Source organism: Bidens hawaiensis, unplaced genomic scaffold, assembly GCF_021521415.1.
Source record: "Bidens hawaiensis isolate Kalapana, Puna unplaced genomic scaffold, B.hawaiensis_p1.1 tig00028290_1, whole genome shotgun sequence".
Taxonomy (NCBI): Eukaryota; Viridiplantae; Streptophyta; class Magnoliopsida; order Asterales; family Asteraceae; genus Bidens; species Bidens hawaiensis.
Window position 1 is genome coordinate 107,837 of NW_027505116.1, and position 22,218 is coordinate 130,054.

A 22,218-nucleotide genomic window follows, 5' to 3' on the forward strand; every position below is an offset into this window, starting at 1 on the left:
TGAATCATCTGATTCATAAGAACTTAGTTGAAGAGTGTTTGGACTGTAAGAAGGGAAAACAGACCAAGAAATCACATCCGAAGAAACTCATTAACTCCATCAACTTACCTTTCGAACGTCTACATATGGATCTCTTTGGTCCGGTGAATGTCAAAAGTATCATAGGAGAACTTTATTGTCTTATGGTTACTGATGATTATTCGAGATTTTCGTGGGTAATGTTTTTGGAATCAAAGGATGAGACGTACGATTCCCTCATGATTTTATTCAAGAAATTGGAGATGTTGTATAATCTACCGATCCGTCGAATAAGAAGTGACAATGGGACGGAGTTCAAGAACAACAAAATGCTTGAGTACTGTAATGACCGGGGGATTCTTCATGAATTCAGTGCATCGTACACTCTGCAACAAATTGGGGTCGCTGAACGAAAGAATCGGACATTGATTGAAACAGCTCAAACTATGCTTTCAGATTCAAAATTACCAGTTAATTTTTTGGTCAGAAGCAGTAGCTGCAACTTTTTATACACTTAACCGGGTGCTTACAGTCAAGAAATTTGGCAAGACGTGTTTCGAGCTACTTAATCGTCGAAAACCTAATTTTAAGTGGCTTGAACCGTTTGGATCAACATGCACTGTTCTTGAACCAAGTAGGAAGTTTGGTCCCAAAGCTGTTGAAGGATTCTTTGTGGGGTATGCTAGTCCACTGAGTCGTGTATACATTCCTAGCCTCCACACAATTGTTCAAGTCCAAAATGTTGATTGTCAAAGATATACTCATACTGTTCAACGACCAGGGAATTCTAGGCTGTTTGATTACGAAAGCCTGTGGGAGAGTTTCGAACTCCCTGAGGAAATTCTTTTTGATGAAACTTTGACGATGTTATATAATCAAAATTTATCAGAAGATTGTGTACTAACACCTAAAGTTCCTATGTCCGTTCCTCGAGATGTACCAGATCATGTTCGATCTGATGACATGCCAGAGACTACTCCTGTTTTTGATGATAATGGTGACTCTAATGAGGAGATTATCGAAGCTATTTCTCCATCTATTTCTACTGAAGAGAATGTGAATAATCTTCAATCTGAAGTGTCAGTTTCTACAGAAGTGGTGCCAAGAACTTTATCCTATCATCCTGAGGATAACATCATAGGAGATTTGAATACTGGAGTTCAAACGAGACATCAATCGATCAAAATCTCCAGTGTTTCTACTCAAAGATATCTCCTTTACTAAATCAATTCTCACTCAAGTGTTTTATTTCGCAGATCGAACCTAAAACGTACAAGGAAGCCCTGACCGAGGAAAGCTGGGTCAATGCTATGCAAGAGGAACTATTGCAATTTGAGAAACTTGGGGTATGGAAATTGGTTGATTTGCCTGAGGATAAGAAGCATATTAACACCAAATGGGTGTTTAAGTGTAAACGAGATAAGAATGGAATCATTGTTAGAAACAAAACAAGACTTGTTGTATTGGGTTTTAACCAGAGGGAAGGTATCGACTACAACGAAGTGTATGCACCAGTCGCAAGGCTAGAGGCAATTCGGATCTTTCTAGCTTTTGCTTCTTGGAAAGGTTTCAAAGTTTACCAGTTGGATGTCAAGTCTGCATTTCTTAACGGAAAAATCAGTGAAGAATTCTATGTGGGACAACCACCGGGGTTTGTCGATCCGATCCACAAAGACAAAGTGTATCAACTTGATAAAGCCCTTTACGGTCTCCATTAGGCCCCGAGAGCCTGGTATGAGACATTGTCCCAACATCTTTTGGACAACGGGTTTATCAGAGGAATCGTCTACTATACACTTTTCACCAAATTTGTTGATGGACATCTACTGATCGTGCAGATATATGTCGATGATATCATCTTTGGGTCGACAAACGATGTTCTGTACAAGAAGTTTGAAGAAGTAATGAAGAAGAAGTTCGAAATGAGTGCAATGGGGAGATGAAATTTTTTCTTGGACTTCAAGTAGAACAGTTGTCAGATTGTATCTTCATCCATCACCAAGTATGTCAATGACGTATTGGCGAAGTTCAACATGACTGATGCATCGGCTATCAGTACTCCTCTACCATTGAATCATGGTATCGGTCCTGATCCCAATGGGGAAAAGGTTGACCAAACTTTATACCGATCCATGATAGGCTCTTTAATGTATCTTACTGCTTCTCGGCCAGACATCATGTATGCTACGTGTTTGTGCGCCCGATATCAATCGAATCCAAGGGTCTCACATCTCATGATCGTCAAAAGAATTCTACGTTATCTCAAGAGATGTTCGGGGGTCGGTCTCTGGTATCCTAAAAACGATGAGTTTGTGTTGAAAGCATATTCCGATTCAGGCTATAGAAGCTGTAAGTTGAATGCCAAATCTACAACGGCAGGGTGTCAGTTCTTCGGCAAGCGTCTTGTCATCTGGCAATGCAAGAAACAAACCATGGTTTCGTTGTCTACTTGTGAAGTTGAATGTGTAGCTGCTTCCAGTTGCTGCTCTCAGGTTCTTTAGATACAACAACAGATGCGGGACTACGGTTTGAATTTTCTTACTACCCCTATCTTCGTAGATAATAATGCAGCTATTTCCATTACTAAGAATCCAGTAAACCACTCTAAAACTAAGCATATTGAGATACGGTATCACTTCATTCGTGATTGTTACGAAAAGAAGTTGATTACTGTAGACAAAATTCACACCGATGAACAAAAAGCAAATCTTTTCACCAAAGCTTTTGATAAGTCAAGATTTCAATACTTATTAAAACTTAATGGTTTAAAAGTTTTGAGCGGTGTTGAAAAGGGGGTTACCGAGATTACAGGTGTGTTGGATACCTTGGATCCTGAACATCAAAGTCAAATTTTTTTGTACATAGTTTCTTATACAATTTTTGTTTTCAGGGGGAGAAATTTTCAGAAAAATCAAAAACATTGAAAAATTATAAAAAGCCAAAAACAGTAAAAATTCAAAAATGACAAAAACATTAAAAAATGTTGCTCCTCAGAAAAGGAGTTTTTGAAGCAAAAAGGGAAGATGATAGTACATTGATCATCTGGTTCCAAATCCAGTAAAAAGTAGGCATAAAAGGCTGTGTGCTTGATTGTATTGGTGTATTGGTAGACCTTTAAAACAAAAAAGGAAAAGTAAGTGATATAAATCTAAATTGCCAAATTGATGCGGTGTTAGTTTCTAGCAAAAGTCTTGATAATGATGGCAGAAATGTAAATAGCTAGTCATACTCAAGCCTTTTAATCAGAATGATTGGTTAAATTTTGTTAAAACATAGTTATCAGTAAGTGGTTAACGCTTCAACGATGTATGGTCTTATGGCCTTAAATCCTGTATTGATGAGATGCTTTAAGGTTCCTGGATCTATAGGGTCTTTATGCGGTTTATCATCTGGGTATTCATTTCGATGAATATTTAAACAAAGCTTTAAAAAGCAAACCCGCAGATTATGCTGCTTTATAAGTCAATAAACTTGATCGCACAAGTACTCATGTACTAAAATCATTACTGACTTGATCAAAATCCGTTGTTAGACACACATTGTCCCTTTGCTCGCGTCTTATTACCATTAAGAAACGGACCACAAGGACACAACATTTGCAAGCCGACAGATGAAATCGTGTATACTCATCCATGGGAAAGGACATTAGGGTATTGCTTGATAACGGGGGTATGTCTTGTAGTGGGGATTATTTATTGATATGCTTAAAATAAAAGTATTTTTATCTTCTGATTCTAAGGTTTAAGTCAAGTTGGGGTGACTGTGTAAAAAATCAAATTATGCCTGAATCAAGATTAGAACTGATAAATCCTGAAATCTTGTGCTTAATTGAACCAAATTAATTGTATCACAGAAATCTCTGAATCATTTGTTTTGAAAGGTTTAGGTGGACAACAATACCATTGACCAACTTAACACCAGTCATACTAAACGTTGAAAATAAAACTGTGATGGTAGGACAATTTGGTCAATATGATTCCCTGCTCAAACTCACAAAAATATGTGATCTTTGTATTGATTTCAAGTTTGTAAATATTTGTTGAATTATATTTGCTATTTGTTTCTTTTGAAAAACCAAAAAGATTTTCTTTTCTGATTTAGTTTTCGACTCCAGTGGGCGGGTGAACTATATCTCTGGGTGTTTTCATGAATCAACAAATCTTGTTAAGTTTCTTCAATTCAAAATAAAAAAGATCAAAATGTGTATCTGTTTTAGACAAGTCATTGATTTGGACTTGTGTAAAATAGAAATTTTTCAAAAGTTTAAGTTATTCCTCCAATGTACAAGGACATTAAGTTGTACTTGTGACATTACATTGGTGTGAATTCTAAGTTTGATCTTGCATAATTATGCAACGTATAAGTATGAGACTTATACGTCGCATAAGTTATGCGCCGTATAAGTCTTACACTTATACTTCGTATATGTCTGGGCATATATAAGAGAGTTACACGGCGTATAAGTCACATATGCGCTTGAGTTTCCCTGAGTTCTCTCTAATAGTTGTTTCACTTTGCAATCAAAATCTAGTTGATACATTGATCTGATATATCTGTACTGGTGATTTACACACCATTTCAGATCTTGAAGGTGAGACTTTGTTTTTCAGATCTGTTGATGAACAGTATTGTGGTAGCGTATAAGTCAATTGGATCTTACTAGCTCATGATTCGTTACTGATTTATGTTCAATTCTTCTTGAATTGACATCACAAATGTGGTATTAACATTTAATTGGATTAATATGGACTGGAATTATTAAGATCTGTATTGTGAAACTTATCCGTTCATCGTCAAATGACATTAATCATTTAAACATGATAACATCTTAAAATTGTGCTCGAAAATGTTGTAAATAAACCTAGATGATGCTTGTGTGTTGGTTGTTATGTCCAAAATTGTTGCAGATTGGAAGTTTGGAGTTTGGTCAATATTCAAACTTATACGCCGTATAAGATGAGACTTATAAGGAGTATATGTTCTGGGTTGACCAAAGTCAAATTCTTGTGACATGTGCGTTGTGATTATCATATACGTGAAACTATACTCATACGTAATATAAGACATTTACGTGGGCTATAGCATATGCGCTATGACCAACGTATAAGTACTTGGACATATACGCTAAATAAACATATATGATGTATGAATCCAATATTAACATGTGTATTTGTTGTGTGTTTGCAGATGGGTAAGAAAGCTAAAATTATTGATCCTAAACACAACATCTGTGCTTACTTGAATGAAGAGGATCCCAAAGCTGCAAAGTTCAAAGTGATCATGCAATTTCTAAAAAGATCAAGAATTTACAAGGCTATTACACACTTGGCTGATCCGTACGAGAGCATTGTAACTGAGTTCTGGAGTACGGCTAAAGTGTTTGGTACATATATTCAGGCTACTGTTCAAGGAAAGAAGATTGTGGTTAATGAAGATTTGATCAGAAAAGTATTGAAATTAGAGGAAGAATCGTCTGATCCTTTTGAACTAGATGAGAAAATGGTGAAAGGTTGTTTGCTTAGGATGGGGTATAGAGATTCGTTGAAAAAGTTAGCATTCAAGAGGACCACATTGTCTCGACCATACAAGTACTTAGTTCATGTGGTTGTTCATTGCTTGGGACATCGGAAGGGTGGTTATGATGATATCCTTGATTACCAAATGAGTACCATGGCAGCTCTGTGTCTGAATCTGAAGTACAACTTTTCTCGGATGATCCTAGACAACATGAAGATGAATTTCGGTGATGATCAATGGTTACAATATCCAAGATTTGTGCAGATGTTTGTTGAAGATGTAGTTCCTGATGTAAAGAAGGAAGGGCCTAAGATTTTCTTGATCACGTCACTGGTAACAATCTGGCCAAGCTAGCTTCTTATAAGAATGTCAAAGAATCTGATATTCCGAAGTTTAGAGGTTTATTTGGACATTTAAAGAATCCTGATTATGTAGCTCCTACTGATAACAAATGGAGACATGATAATAGTGATTCTGATCGAGCTGAAGAAGAAAGATTGATTTTGGAATTTAAACCAGTTGGTAAGAGATTCATAAAGATTGAGTCTGATTCAGAGGGTGAATCTGTTGCACCAAAGAAAAAGAAACAAAAGGTTGTGAAGGAAGAAGTTGTCACTCCAGTCACACAAGAAGAAGTGTATTCAGCGACATCTGAGAAGGATCCTGAGGAAACAGAGTCAGATTCTGAAGGTAGGAGAATGAGATTAGCCAATCCACGTGCAAAGTTTGAGAAAAGGGCTAAGAGTTCTAGGAAACAAAAGTCTATAGATGATCAAGATGAGACTTACATGCCTAAAGAAGTTGTGGAGAAACCGGTTAAGCCAAAGAAAGTTCGTATAAAGAAGAAGTCAAATAGGGCTACATCTCCCAAGTTAAAACTGATAGATGAGCCAGATTTTGAAGAACCAGAGGTTATAGTAACTCCTATCAATCCAGCCTTTTTGGTTGAGAAACCAGTTGTCGACTTGGGTAGATATGATAATGTATTGAAGACACCAGTGGTGGAACCATCTCCACAAGCTCAAGAACCACACGACTCACCAAAATTAGCTGAAAAAGTTTCTGATTTTAACTTACCGTCTCTGGATGCAAGTTGTTTTGGTGATTTTCCTACTTTTCATGATCATTATTCATTAAAGGCTACTGTTACTGAGCAAGGAATAAGGATTGACATTTTGGTAATGGAGAATGAAAGGTTGAGGAATGAAAATGCTGAACAAAAGAAAATTATTGAACATGGTGAGTTGAGGAGAAAACAACAGGCAGAGATTTAATGAATCTTCATATGAGATATTTCACGATATTGAAAGAAAAGTTGGGGATTAATCTGGTTGAAGAACTTGGAAAGTCAGAAGATAAAGTATTCACTAGAGTATATGGTGGTGAAGCTTTGTCTGAAGAAAGTAATTTCAAAGTACAATATGATCAAGACCGGATTGAAGCAAAAAGGAAAGTTGATGAACCAACAGTTCATTTTGAAATTCCAGAGGTTGGTGGATCATCATCAGGGTTTGTACATGAACCAAAGCTAGTGATTGAAAAAATTATTGTTGAACCAGTGATAGAACAGGTTGTGATTGAACCAGTAGTTGCAGAACCTGTTAGACCTAATGAGCCAGAAGAGGAAGAGGAAAAAGAAGATAAAGAGTTATTGGATTATGGTGATTCTCCATCTCTTAATGATCATGATGACGATGATCAGGATGATCCAGGTTCTGCTGGTGGTTTAGGTGTGTTAATTGGTGCTGGAACAAGTGCAAGTACTGAGGATGTGATTGAGCCTGTAACTGAAAGCGAACCTGTTCAAGAAACTACTCATTCTGTTGGTAATGTTGATGAGCTGGAGATACTCGACATCGATCCAATTGCTTATAAGCCTCCTGTGAGAGTTTCATCTACTGGAGAAGAATTAGAAGAATGTGAGATCGAAGTTACATGTGCAGATTTGGCTCGTATGATAAATATTACTGAAGAAGAGTTCGAGTTTGATTTTGAGAAGGATATGGGATTAGTTGAAGAGAATGTGTTGGTAAATGAACACATTGTTGAGGAAGAATTGGATAAGGAGCCGGTAACATATGTGAATGTTACTAATCAAGTGTTTCTAGAGTTCGATGAAGAATTTGATGAAGAAATTGAAATGATTAGTCAAGAATTTGATGATTAGGGTAATCCTATACCTGCTAAAGATAATCCAACTGAAGAAGTTGAGGTAAACAGTCAAGAGCAGGAGGAATGGTTTGAAAGGAAGAAAATTGAACCGAAGCGTATATACTTGAATCCAGTCAAGTATTATAAGAAGAAAGACAAAGAGGTGAAATTGGGTAAAGTTGTGAGTATAGCCTATCTTAAAAATATTCGAAAGATTGCTGTTCGTAGGACATATGGCGTACAATATTTTGAGAGTCTATGTGAATTAAAATCGTTACCGTGGATGGACGTGGTAGACATAGTTGAGAAAGAACTATTATATTGTCCTAAACGTGGAATGGTGAAAGATATCTGGGAGTTTATCAAACGTCAAGCGAAATGTTGATTTCAAAGTTGGACTCCTCAAACTCCATATCTTCATGTGTCTAATGCCAAGAAAGATCCTGAAACAGATGATTTTGTGAAGACCTGGAGGTACAAGCAACCAGAAACTCTAAAAGTGATTCCCATGTACCCGATGGAGCAAGACTTTCATGTTTATTTTTGGTGGTGGTACTATGATGAAAACCGTGGTGAAGCTCAGATAGTGTTAAACAGAGATGGAGTGTGGGATGTGATAGATGTGATGGATCCGATGTGGTTAGTGAACTGTTTTGAGAATGTAAGGCCCCGTTCCAGGTAACCCTACTTTGGTGTTGGATTTACTCATAAACACAATTCTAAAATCAGAGTTAATTTAAACTTTCGCGGAATAATTTAAAACTTCAAACATCACATTACAAACATTCATTTTTGTCTTAACATACAAATTGTCTTTTCATAACATAACATAAAATAGTTTTGACACTTCATCATGGATGCCAATCTCTTCCGTCCATGCCATGTGTCTCTCCTCAAGCCAGCTGCCTCAATCTATTTGTCTGCATGCATACTAAAAGTCAGCTACGCTGAGTGAGTTCTAGTTAATCATTTAACATACAATACATTCATACCCTTACTCATACGCATCCGTAGATACGTATTCATATCTTATTTACTCTTACTTCTTTCATACAAATTTTATATACATGCACTCGCGCTTACATACTTTCTTTCATAAGGCCTTGTAATTTACCATAGGCTATTCTATTTCTACCATCACAGATATTATTAGGGTCTGGTCCCTTATGTCTCAGATATTATCAGGGTCTGGTCCCTTCTGTCTCAGATATTATTAGGGTCTGGTCCCTTCTGTCTCCAATAACCATACCTGTCACGTCACTCGATCATACATTCATTTTCATTCATGCATACTTTACATATCTTCTGGTCATGTATATAAGTATATATACATATTCATTCGTATAAACATTCAGTAATAACATTCAATACTTAGTCATACATATAACATACACATATCATACACTTACCACTTAAGTTAAGTGTATTAACAACTATCGCAAAGGAGTATGCACACAGCCCCAAAAACATAACGGATAAAGGGGCTAGAAACTCACCTGAAGTTGGTTTCTCTCGCCGTTAATAGTAATGCCCTTCTTTAGCTGTGCACGGCTAACTGTATAACGCATTACGAGTGTCAAATATCCATTACCACTACTTCCTACATCTAAATTTATGAAACTCTCAACTAACGGGGGTCCGGGGGCAGCGCCCCTGGTAGCGGGGTTTAGGGGCGGCAGCCCCTAGCAGGGTCCAAGGGGTAGCGCCCCTGGCTGGGGTTGAGCTGCTTCGCATGAAACTGCTTCGCTTCGCATGGAAGCGTTTCGTTTCGCATGAAACTGTTTCGCTTCGCATGGAAGCGTTTCGCTTCGCATGGCTAAGCGAAGCGAAATGCCTGTTTCGCTTCTCAAGGCTGAGCGAAGCGAAATGCCTTCCTTTCTTCGTTTTTTTTACCATTTAAAGCCATTTTACTTCGTGGCTCTTTCTCAGGACCTGATTTTACTCTTTCCCAACTTTTGACACATTCTGACCCCATGCACCTGATCCTGAACCCATCTCTCAAAGTCTAAACACCACATTTTTATTACAAAGTGCACCCGAGAGGTTATAACTTACCAAGTTTATATTTTTCTTACATTTCACAACCCGATCTATCAATATATTTGTTTGCATGCCGATTCTAACCATAAAACTTAACCATTTTAAACTAAAACCCACCTTTTGCTTGCCGGTTCGAGTTCAGATCTTGACAACTCGAGGATCTGGACGTGATTCTTGTCATTTGAAGGCACTTGAATCACCAAACTCTTCCTTAATTTAATCTCAGAATGGATTCGGGTCTTGAGAGAGAGTGGGTGTGTGTTTCTTGAGTGTGTGGGTGTTTGTGTGTTTTGAGAGGAAAGGAAAGAAAGAAAAGAAGTGGTTGGTTCATATATATAGGGGTTTCATGGGTCCCACCACTCACTCCCACTTCCAACTCTCAAATACGTAACACACGATTAATTTAACAACACATAACTATTAACAAAACTTTATGTTATTAAATGCTTAACAATAGTTGGACGTTACAGAGAAGGATATAGAGACGCTACATAAGTGCAAGATTCAAGTATCACGTGATAAACATCATGCGTTTGCTATGCAATACCAGAAGGTGATTAAGATTTGTTATAAGTATAAGATTCACTCTGGAGAAGTCTGGAAGAGAAAATGGTTTGAGTTTGGTGAAGAGGAAGCAAAGAAGGAGAAGGAAAGAGAGGAGGAGATAAAGGAGAAGATAAGGATTGCAGCACTGAAAAGATTTCAATACAAAGGCGTTGGAGTATTAATTCCAACTAATCAGAACCCCTCATCTAAACGTTCATGGGAAGATATGAGGAGGGAGTATAGAAAAACGACGTCTAAGAAGAAAGACTGAAGATAGAAGATTGAAGACCTAGCAACATCCAGGGGGGGTTTGTTATGACATAATGTCTATTGCTAGGGTCTTAGATGTATTAGATATGATTGTATAGGGCTAGAATTGTCAAATGTATGTTTTGTAGTTGGATTTAACGCATAAGTCCACAAGACTGCATATGTTATGCGGAGCATAACATATGCGCCGTATAACTTATACGGGCTTGGGGTCTTTCATGTTGTTTCCTATAAATAGGGGACTTATGCGTTATTATGTAGACTTTTGGTGAATGTTAGAGTGAGAGAGTAGAGAGAGAAAGTTGCTACAAAGTCATATCTTGTCATCTTTGAAGTTATCAATGAAGAATATGCTTAATATTTACTTGTTTTGTTCACTCTCAATGGATTCCGCACTTTGAGATATAAACTGTAACATCTAGAGATCCTAATTGTTGTATACATCAGCATTGCATCCTATTTCATAAAATGCAATATAATAACAAATCACTATATTTAATCAATGCCAATAAACATAAACATAGGAACATGCGTTAATAAGCATAAGGAATTAACCTTTCACATGCGTAACAATGACTCAATACGGTACTTGTAAAATAACTAATGGGATGTTGATGACCAATAAATCAAGTACGAATAAGATGCCTACGATGCCATAAATTAACCAATAAACGAATAAAAACTTCGCTATGAGTGACGGTCTGACAGACCCAAAATCCATAAACTACGAGAACAATTAAAGCAATATTAAGCTAAAAGAAGAGGACTACGGAATCCGTACCTTATAAACGTAAATTCATATTTGCAAAACTCCAACGTAATTCTTGACTATTTCAGATCCTAAAGATATGCTAATCAAAGTTAGTATATTGAATTTAACAGGAGGCCATGTCTAGGCCTGTAAACGAACCGAACGTTCGGTGAACTATCGTGAACCGTTCGGCGGGAAGTTCGTTTATGTTCGTTTATTTAATAAACGAACGAACATGAACAAAAAATTTGTGTTCATTTAATTAAACGAATGAACATGAACACATGTTCCGTTCGTTCATTTATGCTCATGAACGTTCGTTTATGTTCGTTTATGTCTGTTTATTTATGTATTAATATTAATAAAAAATAATTAAATATTATCTGGATAAGTCATTTGCTTAAAGGTTTTATATTTATTAATTTGTGTTCATTTAAGTGTTTTCATTTAAGTTCGTTTATATTTGTATTCATTTACGTTTGTTCAAACATGTTCGTTTATCTATATTCAGTTATGTTACTTTAGATTTTAAACAAACGAACAGGAACATAAATTTTTGTTCGATTAAGTGTCCGTGTACTTTTAAAGTTAAATGAACGAACACGAGCATGCCCTTGTTCGTGTTCATTCGATTCGTTTACAGGTTTTCATTATTTACATTGATGAATACATCGGTTTCAATCTCTAGGCTCTGCCGATTTTATTTGTGTTCGTTTGTGTTCGTGAACCGTTCGTGAACACATTAATTTCCTTAATGAACGAACACGAACATAAAATCTCGTTCGGTAAGTGTTCATGAACACATTATTTACTTAACGAACGAACATGAACAAGGCCTTGTTCGTGTTCGTTCGGTTCATTTACAGCCCTAGCCATGTTAGTTTTCTTGTGACGCTCGCTTAAATTCTTTTCAACTATTAAGTCAAAGTTCATTGTCTTTAAATATATAATATATATAAATCATTGTCTTATAAAATAGCACCCCTTTTAAACCAGTGAGTAGGTTGCGAGGGTGCCGACAAACCCATTCAAAAGGAGTTGAATACGTTAGACAGTTTGACCATAAAGATGTACCACGCATCTAACCGCCACTATGTCACACTGTGTACATACAAATACATAAACAAATAAATGAGTAATATATAAGATAATAGATAAATCTGAAAACTAATATAAAAAAACAGCAAACGAACAATCAAATACATCATTCTAACAAAGTTATGTTAGTCAACATAATCCCTACACCCTAAACCAAGTTGTGTTATTCTTCGTAGTCCCACACCCTAAACCTTTATGTTGGCTAACTTCAATCGGTCATGTTGTTGAAAGATTTTATTTTTTGTTTCAAGGACCCTCGACTCTTAAGTATCTTTCACCTTCGTCAAATGTCTGCTCAAGTACAAAATTTCACATCAATAAGATGAAAGTCAACTAAAATAATAAGCATGATATAATATGACTGATTTTAACTCATGCAAATTTTGAGTTAATAATTTGGTTAAATATCACTCACCTACTCTGCAGATGACCGAGCCCAAGTGCTCCAAACTCGGTAAGTGAGGTCATAGGAATCTCGTTACTCGATTTACATATATAAATAAGGGGGTGTTTGGGATTGCTTGTATCAATAGCTAATTGTTTCTTATTAGCAGCATTAAGAAATTAAATAGATAAGCCCAATAAGTTGTTTTAGGGGTGCTTGAGTTAGCTACTTAGAGCATTTCCAACCCATCCTCTAAAATTATGTAAGGAGGGTTTGTAAATTATAGGGTGGGGTTGTGAGTGTAAATTATAGGATAGAGAGAGAAAATGTAGTGATTTTTTGTAAATTTTGAGGAAAAAGTAGTGATTTTTTTGTAAATTATAGGGTGGAGAGAGAAAACTGAATGAAAAAGGTATACAAAATATTATTTAATTGAACAGGAGAGAGAAATATAGTGTTTTTTAGTGTAATTATATGATATATATGGATATAGGGATAAGGAACATAATGAGAATGCTCGCAAAGGGACCTATCTGTTTAAATTGTACAATTATAACATAATAAGCTTGCCCAAACACTTCTTCCAAAGTGTTTTTCACACCTTATTATACAAATCTAGGACTACTTTTAGTAAGCCACAAACTCATAGGATATAGATATTGTCTATTATCTAATCTCTATGTTTTCTATATTTAGTCCTTACACTCTTTAAAGTTGTGTTTGTTTTTGCTTAAAAGATCAACAAGGCTTATGTTTGTAGGCGCGCAAACATAAGCTTCTGAATACTGTTTGTTTATTTAAAAAAAAAGATCTAAAAAATACTTTTAAGGTCTTAAAAAATAAGCTATTGTTCTCACACTTCTTCACATTCTACCAACACCCAATGTCCAACAACACCACCACCCACCGTGTGCCACCACCACCACCCACCGTCCGTTGCCACCACCACCATTGTCCATCACCACCACCACCCACCGTCCGTCATCACCACCGTCCACCACCCAACACCACCGTCCATCACCACCACCACAGACCGTCGGCCACAACCACCATCCACTACCACCACAACCACCCACCGTCCACGACCACCACCCACCGCCCGCCACCACCACCACCACCCACCACCTAGGGCTATAAACGAACCGAAAGAACACGAACAAGGCCTTGTTCATGTTCGTTCGTTAAGAAAATAATGTGTTCACGAACGGTTCACGAACACTTACCGAACGAGATTTTATGTTCATGTTCGTTCATTAAGGAAATTAATGTGTTCACGAACACAAACGAACACAAATAAAATCGGCAGAGTCTAGAGATTGAGACCGATGTATTCATCAATGTGAATAATGAAAGCCGGTAAATGAATCAAATGAACATGAACAAGGGCATGTTCGTGTTCGTTCATTTAACTTTAAAAGAACATGGACACTTAATCGAACAAACATTTATGTTCGTGTTCGTTCATTTAACTTTAAAAGAACATGGACATTTAATCGAACAAACATTTATGTTCATGTTCGTTTATTTAAAAATGGATATTTGTGTTTGTTTGTTTAAAATCTAAACGAACATAACTGAACAAATGCAAATGAACACAAATATAAACGAACTTAAATAAAAACACTTAAATGAACACAAATTAACAAATATAAAACCTTTAATTAGATGACCAATCCAGATAATATTTAATTATTTTCTATTAATATATATTTTCTATTAATACATAAACGAACATAAACGAACGTTCATGAACATAAATGAACGAACGGAACATGTGTTCATGTTCGTTCGTTTAATTAAACGAACACAAATTTTTTGTTCATGTTCGTTCGTTTATTAAATAAACAAACATAAACGAACTTCCCGTCGAACGGTTCATGATAGTTCACCGAACGTTCGGTTCGTTTACAGGCCTACCACCACCACTATTGTCTATCACCACTACCACCCACCGTCAGACACAACCATCGTCCACTACCACCACCCATCACCACCACCACTGCCGTCCACCACCCACCACAACCGTCCATCACCACCACCCACCGTTCACCGCCTACCACAATTCTTTGCCACCAATCGTCCACTACCATCCACTTCCACAGTTCGTACACTTTAGCAGTCTACAGACGTTAAATGACTTCTATCTACTGTGATATGTATGTTAGGTAACTAATTTTTAACTTATGCAGACGATATCCAGTTTATTAAACAAAGTCTATTATATTTTCATATTACAGACTTTTAGACCACATCTTCAGTTGCAGACATGAAATCAATTGAAATAAGATTTTAGACAGTTTTTGTCTTAAAAAACAAACAGCATCGAATTATCAATAAATTGTAATTTTGCTTAACTCATGCTATTTTCATTAAGGGTAACATTGTAATTTTATTATAAAACTAATGCTAAAGAGAGCAGTTATCAATAAATTTAGAAAATTACAATGTTACCTTTAAAACTAAATGATCTGTCTCCCCAAACAAAACTAATTATCGTACAATTTAATTGCATATATAAGGGCCATAACCACTAATAACGATAAGTAATTTCATTCTATAAACTGCACCAAAAATAATAAAATTAAGATTTTGAAAAGAAAAACATATGAAACTAACCTTCATAACTAACATCAGAAGGAGAAAGAGTTTCATAGGAACCAATTAGGCAAATCAAAACCGCTAACCCTCTCACCCACCCCAAACACATCTTCTCTGTTCTTCATGCTTGAATCAAAAGATGCTAAAAACCATAAATTCTAGAAATTTGTTAAATTTGAAGATCATCCATCAAAATCAGAACACGAATTTGCAGTCACAAACTTTGATATAAAGAATAACAATAGAAAGGAATTTTTTGATATGTTTCTAGCCTATTCAACTGGCAGAGTTTGGTTAAACCTAACGGGTTCCCACATTGACCCACTTTACCAAAATACAGTTTTTAACCCACTCAAGTTATCAAATATAGAAACGAAAGAGGCTCTGACAACATCATCGCCTATAAAATCCATTTAACTAAAGACGTGGTGTTCGGTTGAACCAAACATTTAATTTAATTACAATCGTTAACCCACTCAAGCCATATAAATAACAAACAAAGAGTCTCAAACAACATCATCGGGCTATAACTCATTTAGCTAAAGGCGTTTACTTCAATTGAACCCGATGGGTTTTCTGGCCCTTAACCCATAGAGAGGCTCACATAACAACATCCGCCTTTAAACCCCATTTTGCTAATAGGGTTGTGTATGGTTGAACCCGACAGGCTCAGAGGCTCTAACAACATCGCCTATACTCATGAAACCTCCATGGATTTAAAAAATATTATTAAAATCAAAAGCATACAGCTAGAGGCCTGCAATCCCGTCACCTAGAGTAGAAACCATAGTCACATAAATCACGGTTCGCTCCGGTACGGGTACGCAGTTCGGGCACGCGGTTCGCTAGTAAGGACGAATTCGGTACGGAGAGGGTAGCTTCATTTTGGTACGAACCGGTACGGTGTATCATAAAGTTTGGTTCGATGTGCACCATTCAAAACAGTGTTATATACTTATATTATTAATAAATCAGCAGCAGTAACTATTTCTTACCTTTAGCAATGAAAATAGCATCCAATCTTTCATACCTTTGTTTACAATCAGCAATAATAAGGTATCAAAACAGTTTTAAAACATAAAATTACTTTCATTTCAATTTCAGCACATTGCAAAATACAAAATGCAGCAATGAATTAAAAAAAACCATAAGATTCAAAATGCAAAATACGAAAAACAGCAAGGAAACAGTTTTAAAACAGAAAAGTACTTTCATTTAAGCTAATCTGGCCTTGGCCTTTTTCCTTTCCTGTTGTCATCAATTTCCTCTTCTAGATCTTCCCAAATCATTTCCTCCAATCTAGCACTTGAGCCTTCTATGTATGCGCTTTACGTATTCATATCCCACTTTTTGTGCGGGGCAGATTTATACGTGATTGAAGCCTAATGTTAGAGTGAATAAACACAAGTTTATCCGCTCTCTGGGAATTTAAACGATTCCACTTCACGCTACGGATATAGGAGTATGTACTCCAATTTCTCTCGGGCCGAAGAGCTACTAATTGGTTGGGAAAGTACCGTTTTTGCTACTTCGGCTCATTCCGGTGTCTCCTATCCATATGTACCCTACCAATCAGTGTTGCTAGTGCCTCCCGGCATTTCAATAACCTTCTTAAGAGAATATAATGTGATGCAAAACGAGTCTTTGCAACTTTCAATAATTCTAACTTTTTTTCTTTGAAATTGCTAATGCATGAGTGTGGTTAATGAAATACTTTACAATAGCCTTGCCTCTTTTATAAGTGTCAAATATCCAAATAAAAGCATTTTCCATGCCTTTAAAAATAAGATTTAACATGTGTATTCAACAAGGGGACCAAAATATATGTGGATATACCTTCTCGATCTCTTTTCCAGCCACCTTGCAATTCGCGGCGTTATCCGTCACAACTGACAACACGTTGCTTGCCCCAATCGTCTCAATAGCTCCATTAAAAAAATTAGCAATCTCCTTTCCTGTTTTCTCCACCCCTAAAAAACCTTCGAGTACATGAACATTGCACTACACGAATTAACCGCAAGTACATTGATAAGTGGACTCCTTTTGATATTAGACCACCCATAAGAGACGATCGATACTCCTCGGGTGTACCACGTGTCTTTAACAGGTGTTAACTCCTTCTCGACATCCCTAACGCATTCGTCAAGTAGTACCGTTCTAGCCTTTTCACTTGATGGGGGCTTATAACCAACAGTGAATTCCTTACGGCATTTATCATTTCAAGAAAGTATGGGATACATAACACATTTAACGGGATTCCGTATGCACAAGCCTCTAATTATCTTCAAGTCCACCACGTTTCTCTCTAACGCGCCAAAAGTTTCTGCAATACCTTTCTTTAAAGGCGCAGGAGAGGATAAAACTGAATTTTTTAAAGTCTTTGAACAGCTTCTAGAATATTCAGCTTCCAGAAAAGCCTTTCATACAGCCCTCTATCTCTAAGTACTGCTGAGCAATCTCAGCCTTTTTACCCACAGCAACCCCAAAGAAATGAACGTGAATTTTGGTGTAAGTGATGGTGAGCTTATCCTTACAGTGATTGCAAGTCCACTGTTTGCTACCTCCTGGATTCTTACTATTTCCTGCACCATGGAATGGTACTTCACCAAGAAGTGGCTTTGATGAATCTTTCTCTTCAACTCATTTTTGTGATCGACTTCCGATTGCTGCTGCTGCTGATGATTCTTGAACAACCTTGAGTCTCACTGACATGTGTCTCTACTATTTTTTGTGATTGACTTCCAAAAGCCATTTGAGAAATTGGATATGTAATAGAACAGTGTTTATGAAACAGAATAATATGTTTGGATGAAATTAGAGATGGCACTGGAGGTATTTTATACATGCTATTGGATGTTAAAATCTGCATGTTATAGACTCTAATAGGTATGAAATCGAAGAGACGCAGCAGTTGATTGGGTTGGAGCGACGAACCAGAAATCCCGCCAAATCTGGAATGCGCCAATTTAGGATCGAATTTCAGAATCCCGCCAATAAATTTGGTCCCACGTATACGTGATTTCTTGTTCAATTGGAGCGACGACCATCAAATTATAATTCGCGAATTAGGGTTTAATTGGATCGAACGTACCAGAATTAGGGATCGCAAATTCTAGGGCGACTGGAAGCGGTTTATGTGACTATGAGGAAATGATTTGGGAAGATCTAGAAGATGAAATGGATGACAACAGGAAAGGAAAAAGGCCAAGGCCAGATTTGCTTAAATGAAGGTACTTTTCTGTTTTAAAACTGTTTCCTTGCTGTTTTTCGTATTTTGCATTTTGAATCTTATGGTTTTTTTTAATTCATTGCTGCATTTTGTATTTTGCAATGTGCTGAAATTGAAATGAAAGTAATTTTATGTTTTAAAACTGTTTTGATACCTTATTATTGCTGATTGTAAACAAAGGTATGAAAGATTGGATGCTATTTTCATTGCTAAAGGTAAGAAATAGTTACTGCTGCTGATTTATTAATAATATAAGTATGTAACACTGTTTTGAATGGTGTACATCAAACCAAACTTTATGGTACACCGTACTGGTTCGTACCGAAATGAAGCTATCCCCTCCGTAGCGAATTCGTCCTAACTAGTGAACAGCGTACCCTTACCGAAGCGAACCACGATTTATGTGACTATGGTTAAGTTATAAGGAGAGAAAAATAAGGAATGTCAAATACCCCCTAAATGAATAGAATGGGTGCCTGGGTGATGTTGCAATAATATAAGCAAAATCACATCCAAAAAGAAAGAAAAGCATGTTTGTTTGGTTCAATCAAGGTCTAAACTAGGTACAAATAATGTGTATGTACAGAGCTGCCTCTGCCTCTGCCTCTGCCTCTGCCTGCCTGCCTGCCTAATTTTCAGACTCATTTTCACCTCAAATTCATTGCATCATCATGCTTCAACACTATTTAAGATGAAAATTAACAATAATGTTTCTTCTCCTTCTTCAAGTCTTGATAGCGCGCCCTTTGTATTGACCCCTTTGAATCACAAAATCGTCAGGAAGTTGAGATTCTTCTAGCCATGCAACTTCTGGCCATGTTACACCATCTACCTCTATATTACCTTCAAAATGTGTAATAATAATAATAATAATAATATTAGCAATATGTTGCTGTCAACATGAATATAAGAAACACCATCAACAGCCATAATGTTGATTCATTATCATATCCTCATAAGTCATAATCTCAATTACTGGAATTATTAGATATCGATAGTTAATATGGAAAGTTTTGTTTCCTTACTTCGAATAATGTATATGGTTATTGTAACCATGCTAAAATAGGGTTTATTCATGAAGACATGAACATAAATGAATGAACGAGATGTGCTCATGTTCGTTCGATAAACCAAATGATTTCTTTTTTGTTCGTGTTTGTTCGTTTATTAAATAAACTAACATAAACGAACTTCCTTCCAGACAGCTCATTGAACGTTTGGTTCATTTAGAAGCTACTGGGGGGAATTGGCAAGTTATTTAATAAAAAAAATAGCGTAGTAGACACTAAAGCTTTAGAATAACCATAAATGTTCTAAACTGCAAAAAAAAAGCAAAGAAATAATAAATGGAAAACAACAAAAAGTCAGAGTCAACTTACAGGGTAGATTTCCGCCAAGTGACCTACGGTAATAAGTGCAATGTCGACCGTCTTCAGCAGAGTAAGGTGGTGACAATATATCAAACAAAGCACACGAAGTTACGGCTCTAAAACTATGAATATTCCCTCCACTATTTGGATACAATGTTGTTGTTGAACACGGGCCATTCATCATTCCATCTTTCACAACCTTTGCAGGTCTCGCAGATATATCTATCAACAATAAAGCAAAACCAACTATAAATAGAAAAATAATAATAATAATAATAATAATAATAATAATAGAATTAAAAAATAACAAGAATACCTTCATTGTCAAATGGCAAATCAAGCCAATCATAAGATTTAACTTGCATTGTTCCATAAAGAAGCTTGCTTAGCACGGTCATGCCGGGATGATTGTGAAGGGGTATGATAGAAGATGGTGGCATGATGAATATCCCAATCTGTGTAACAAAATAATAACTAATATTATTTGTTGTGATGAAAATAAGGCGTGTATGTTTTAATTTTGACTTACAGAGAAGCTTTCAGACTCATGAATGTGAATGTATCTGATTGGTGGTAAAGATCGTGGGACTCCATTACGGTGAGTCATGGGCACGGTACGACTGCGTACCGACTGCGCTTCCTGCTCAAGCCCTACATCAGATGGCTTGATTTTATCTGGAAAATAAATCAAGTAATTAGAGTTTCTTGTTTTGGCATGCAGTGAGTGAAGATCATGAAAAAGAATCAACTTTTTTACCAACTTAGAACTCAAGAATCATGTATGAATCTATCAAAGTTCAAATATATATTACATTGTCAATCAAAACAGGAAAACAATAAAAACTAACATTATATTATTTATACCATTCAAAGCATTAATTGATAATTATATAGTAACAATTCAAAAAATGACGTTAAAAATGATATTTTAGCATAAACTACTAAATTTCTAAAACAGTTGAGTAAACCACTATTTACTATAGTTTGAATCAAAACACGAGAAGTATAAATTAGCATCATAATTAAATATCAATAAAGGAATTCATACATTTTTATATTGTAAGTTGTAACAGTTAAAAAAACTATTGCTAAAAGAACAAACGACGATATTTTAGCATAAACTACTATATTTTAGCAAAAGCTACTAAATTTAAAAATAACTGAGTAAACAATTAGTTACGACATTGTGAATCAAAACAAAAAATAATGAAATTATCACCATAATTTTATACCAGTGATGAAATTAACTGATTTTTACATAGTATTATAGTAACAAACTCAACTCTAATTCTAGTTGCTAAGAGATGATAATAAATGGTGATACTTTAGAACATGCTACTAGATTTCTAAAAACAATTGAGTAAACTACCAACTATTATTCGATTACATATTTACGTTGTGAAACAAAATATGAAAAGAATAAAAGTAACATCATAATTTTATACCAATCAACGCATCAACTAATTTTTATATGGTAACAAAACAAAAAGTCAAGCTAAAACATGATAATGAATGACGATAGTTTAGCATAAACTACTAAATTTCTAAATAACTGAGTAATCATCTCAAATTTTGCTTTCAAAATTAAAAGAATGTATACGCTAACGCACATGTTATTCACCTAAAAGGCTAAAAGAGCTGCAATTTGTTACCAAAATCATATTTATATCATACCATCAAAATCCAATATTTTGCATCAAAATAGGAAATTAAAAGCACAAACAAAAACCAGCAATAAATATATAAACCTAAGAGCGCACGGACTTTCTCAAGAGCATCTTCAGACATGGGTCCATTTGGAGACAAAGATACTTTACAAGTATTGTATAGCTTCTGAATTGCTGGCATGGTTTTTATTATTATTAATGCAAAAACCTTAATTAACAGAAGGGTCGTCTAGTAGAAGTGAAGACCCTTCTAAACTTATAAAAGAAAGCTGACTTGGTAAACTGAAATCACGACGTATTATTGATAACTGAATAATCAAATATTGTTAACAAATCTTGGACTGAAGGGTATCCATATCTTGATGAATTGGTAAGTTGTCACAAACTGCTGCCACTGCATACATGAAAAAACAATATTAGGGAAGGGTTGGCAAATGTGACCTGTTAGGGTTGATATGGGTTTAAGTAAAATGTATAATGGGTTTGAATGGGTCAAACGAAAAGAAGGAAAATGTTGAACTGGGTCAGAATGGGTTGAGATATCGAAAACCGATTAGAAAAAAAGAAACAAATAAAAT

The 22,218-nt window shown here is 35.9% G+C and overlaps 1 protein-coding gene across 1 annotated transcript; it reads right to left on the minus strand.

The window, feature by feature from the left end:
* Nucleotides 1–19,327: 19,327 nt before the first annotated feature.
* On the minus strand, nucleotides 19,328–21,897 carry LOC143610831 (plant cysteine oxidase 4-like). The gene is made up of 5 exons (XM_077085201.1): nucleotides 21,722–21,897; nucleotides 20,503–20,648; nucleotides 20,290–20,428; nucleotides 19,983–20,195; nucleotides 19,328–19,446 (listed from the first exon to the last, which is right to left on the minus strand). The coding sequence occupies exons 1-5, from the start codon at nucleotides 21,819–21,821 to the stop codon at nucleotides 19,328–19,330; spliced, it is 717 nt and encodes a 238-aa protein (XP_076941316.1). The 5' UTR covers nucleotides 21,822–21,897.
* Between the last annotated feature and the right edge of the window lie 321 nt (nucleotides 21,898–22,218).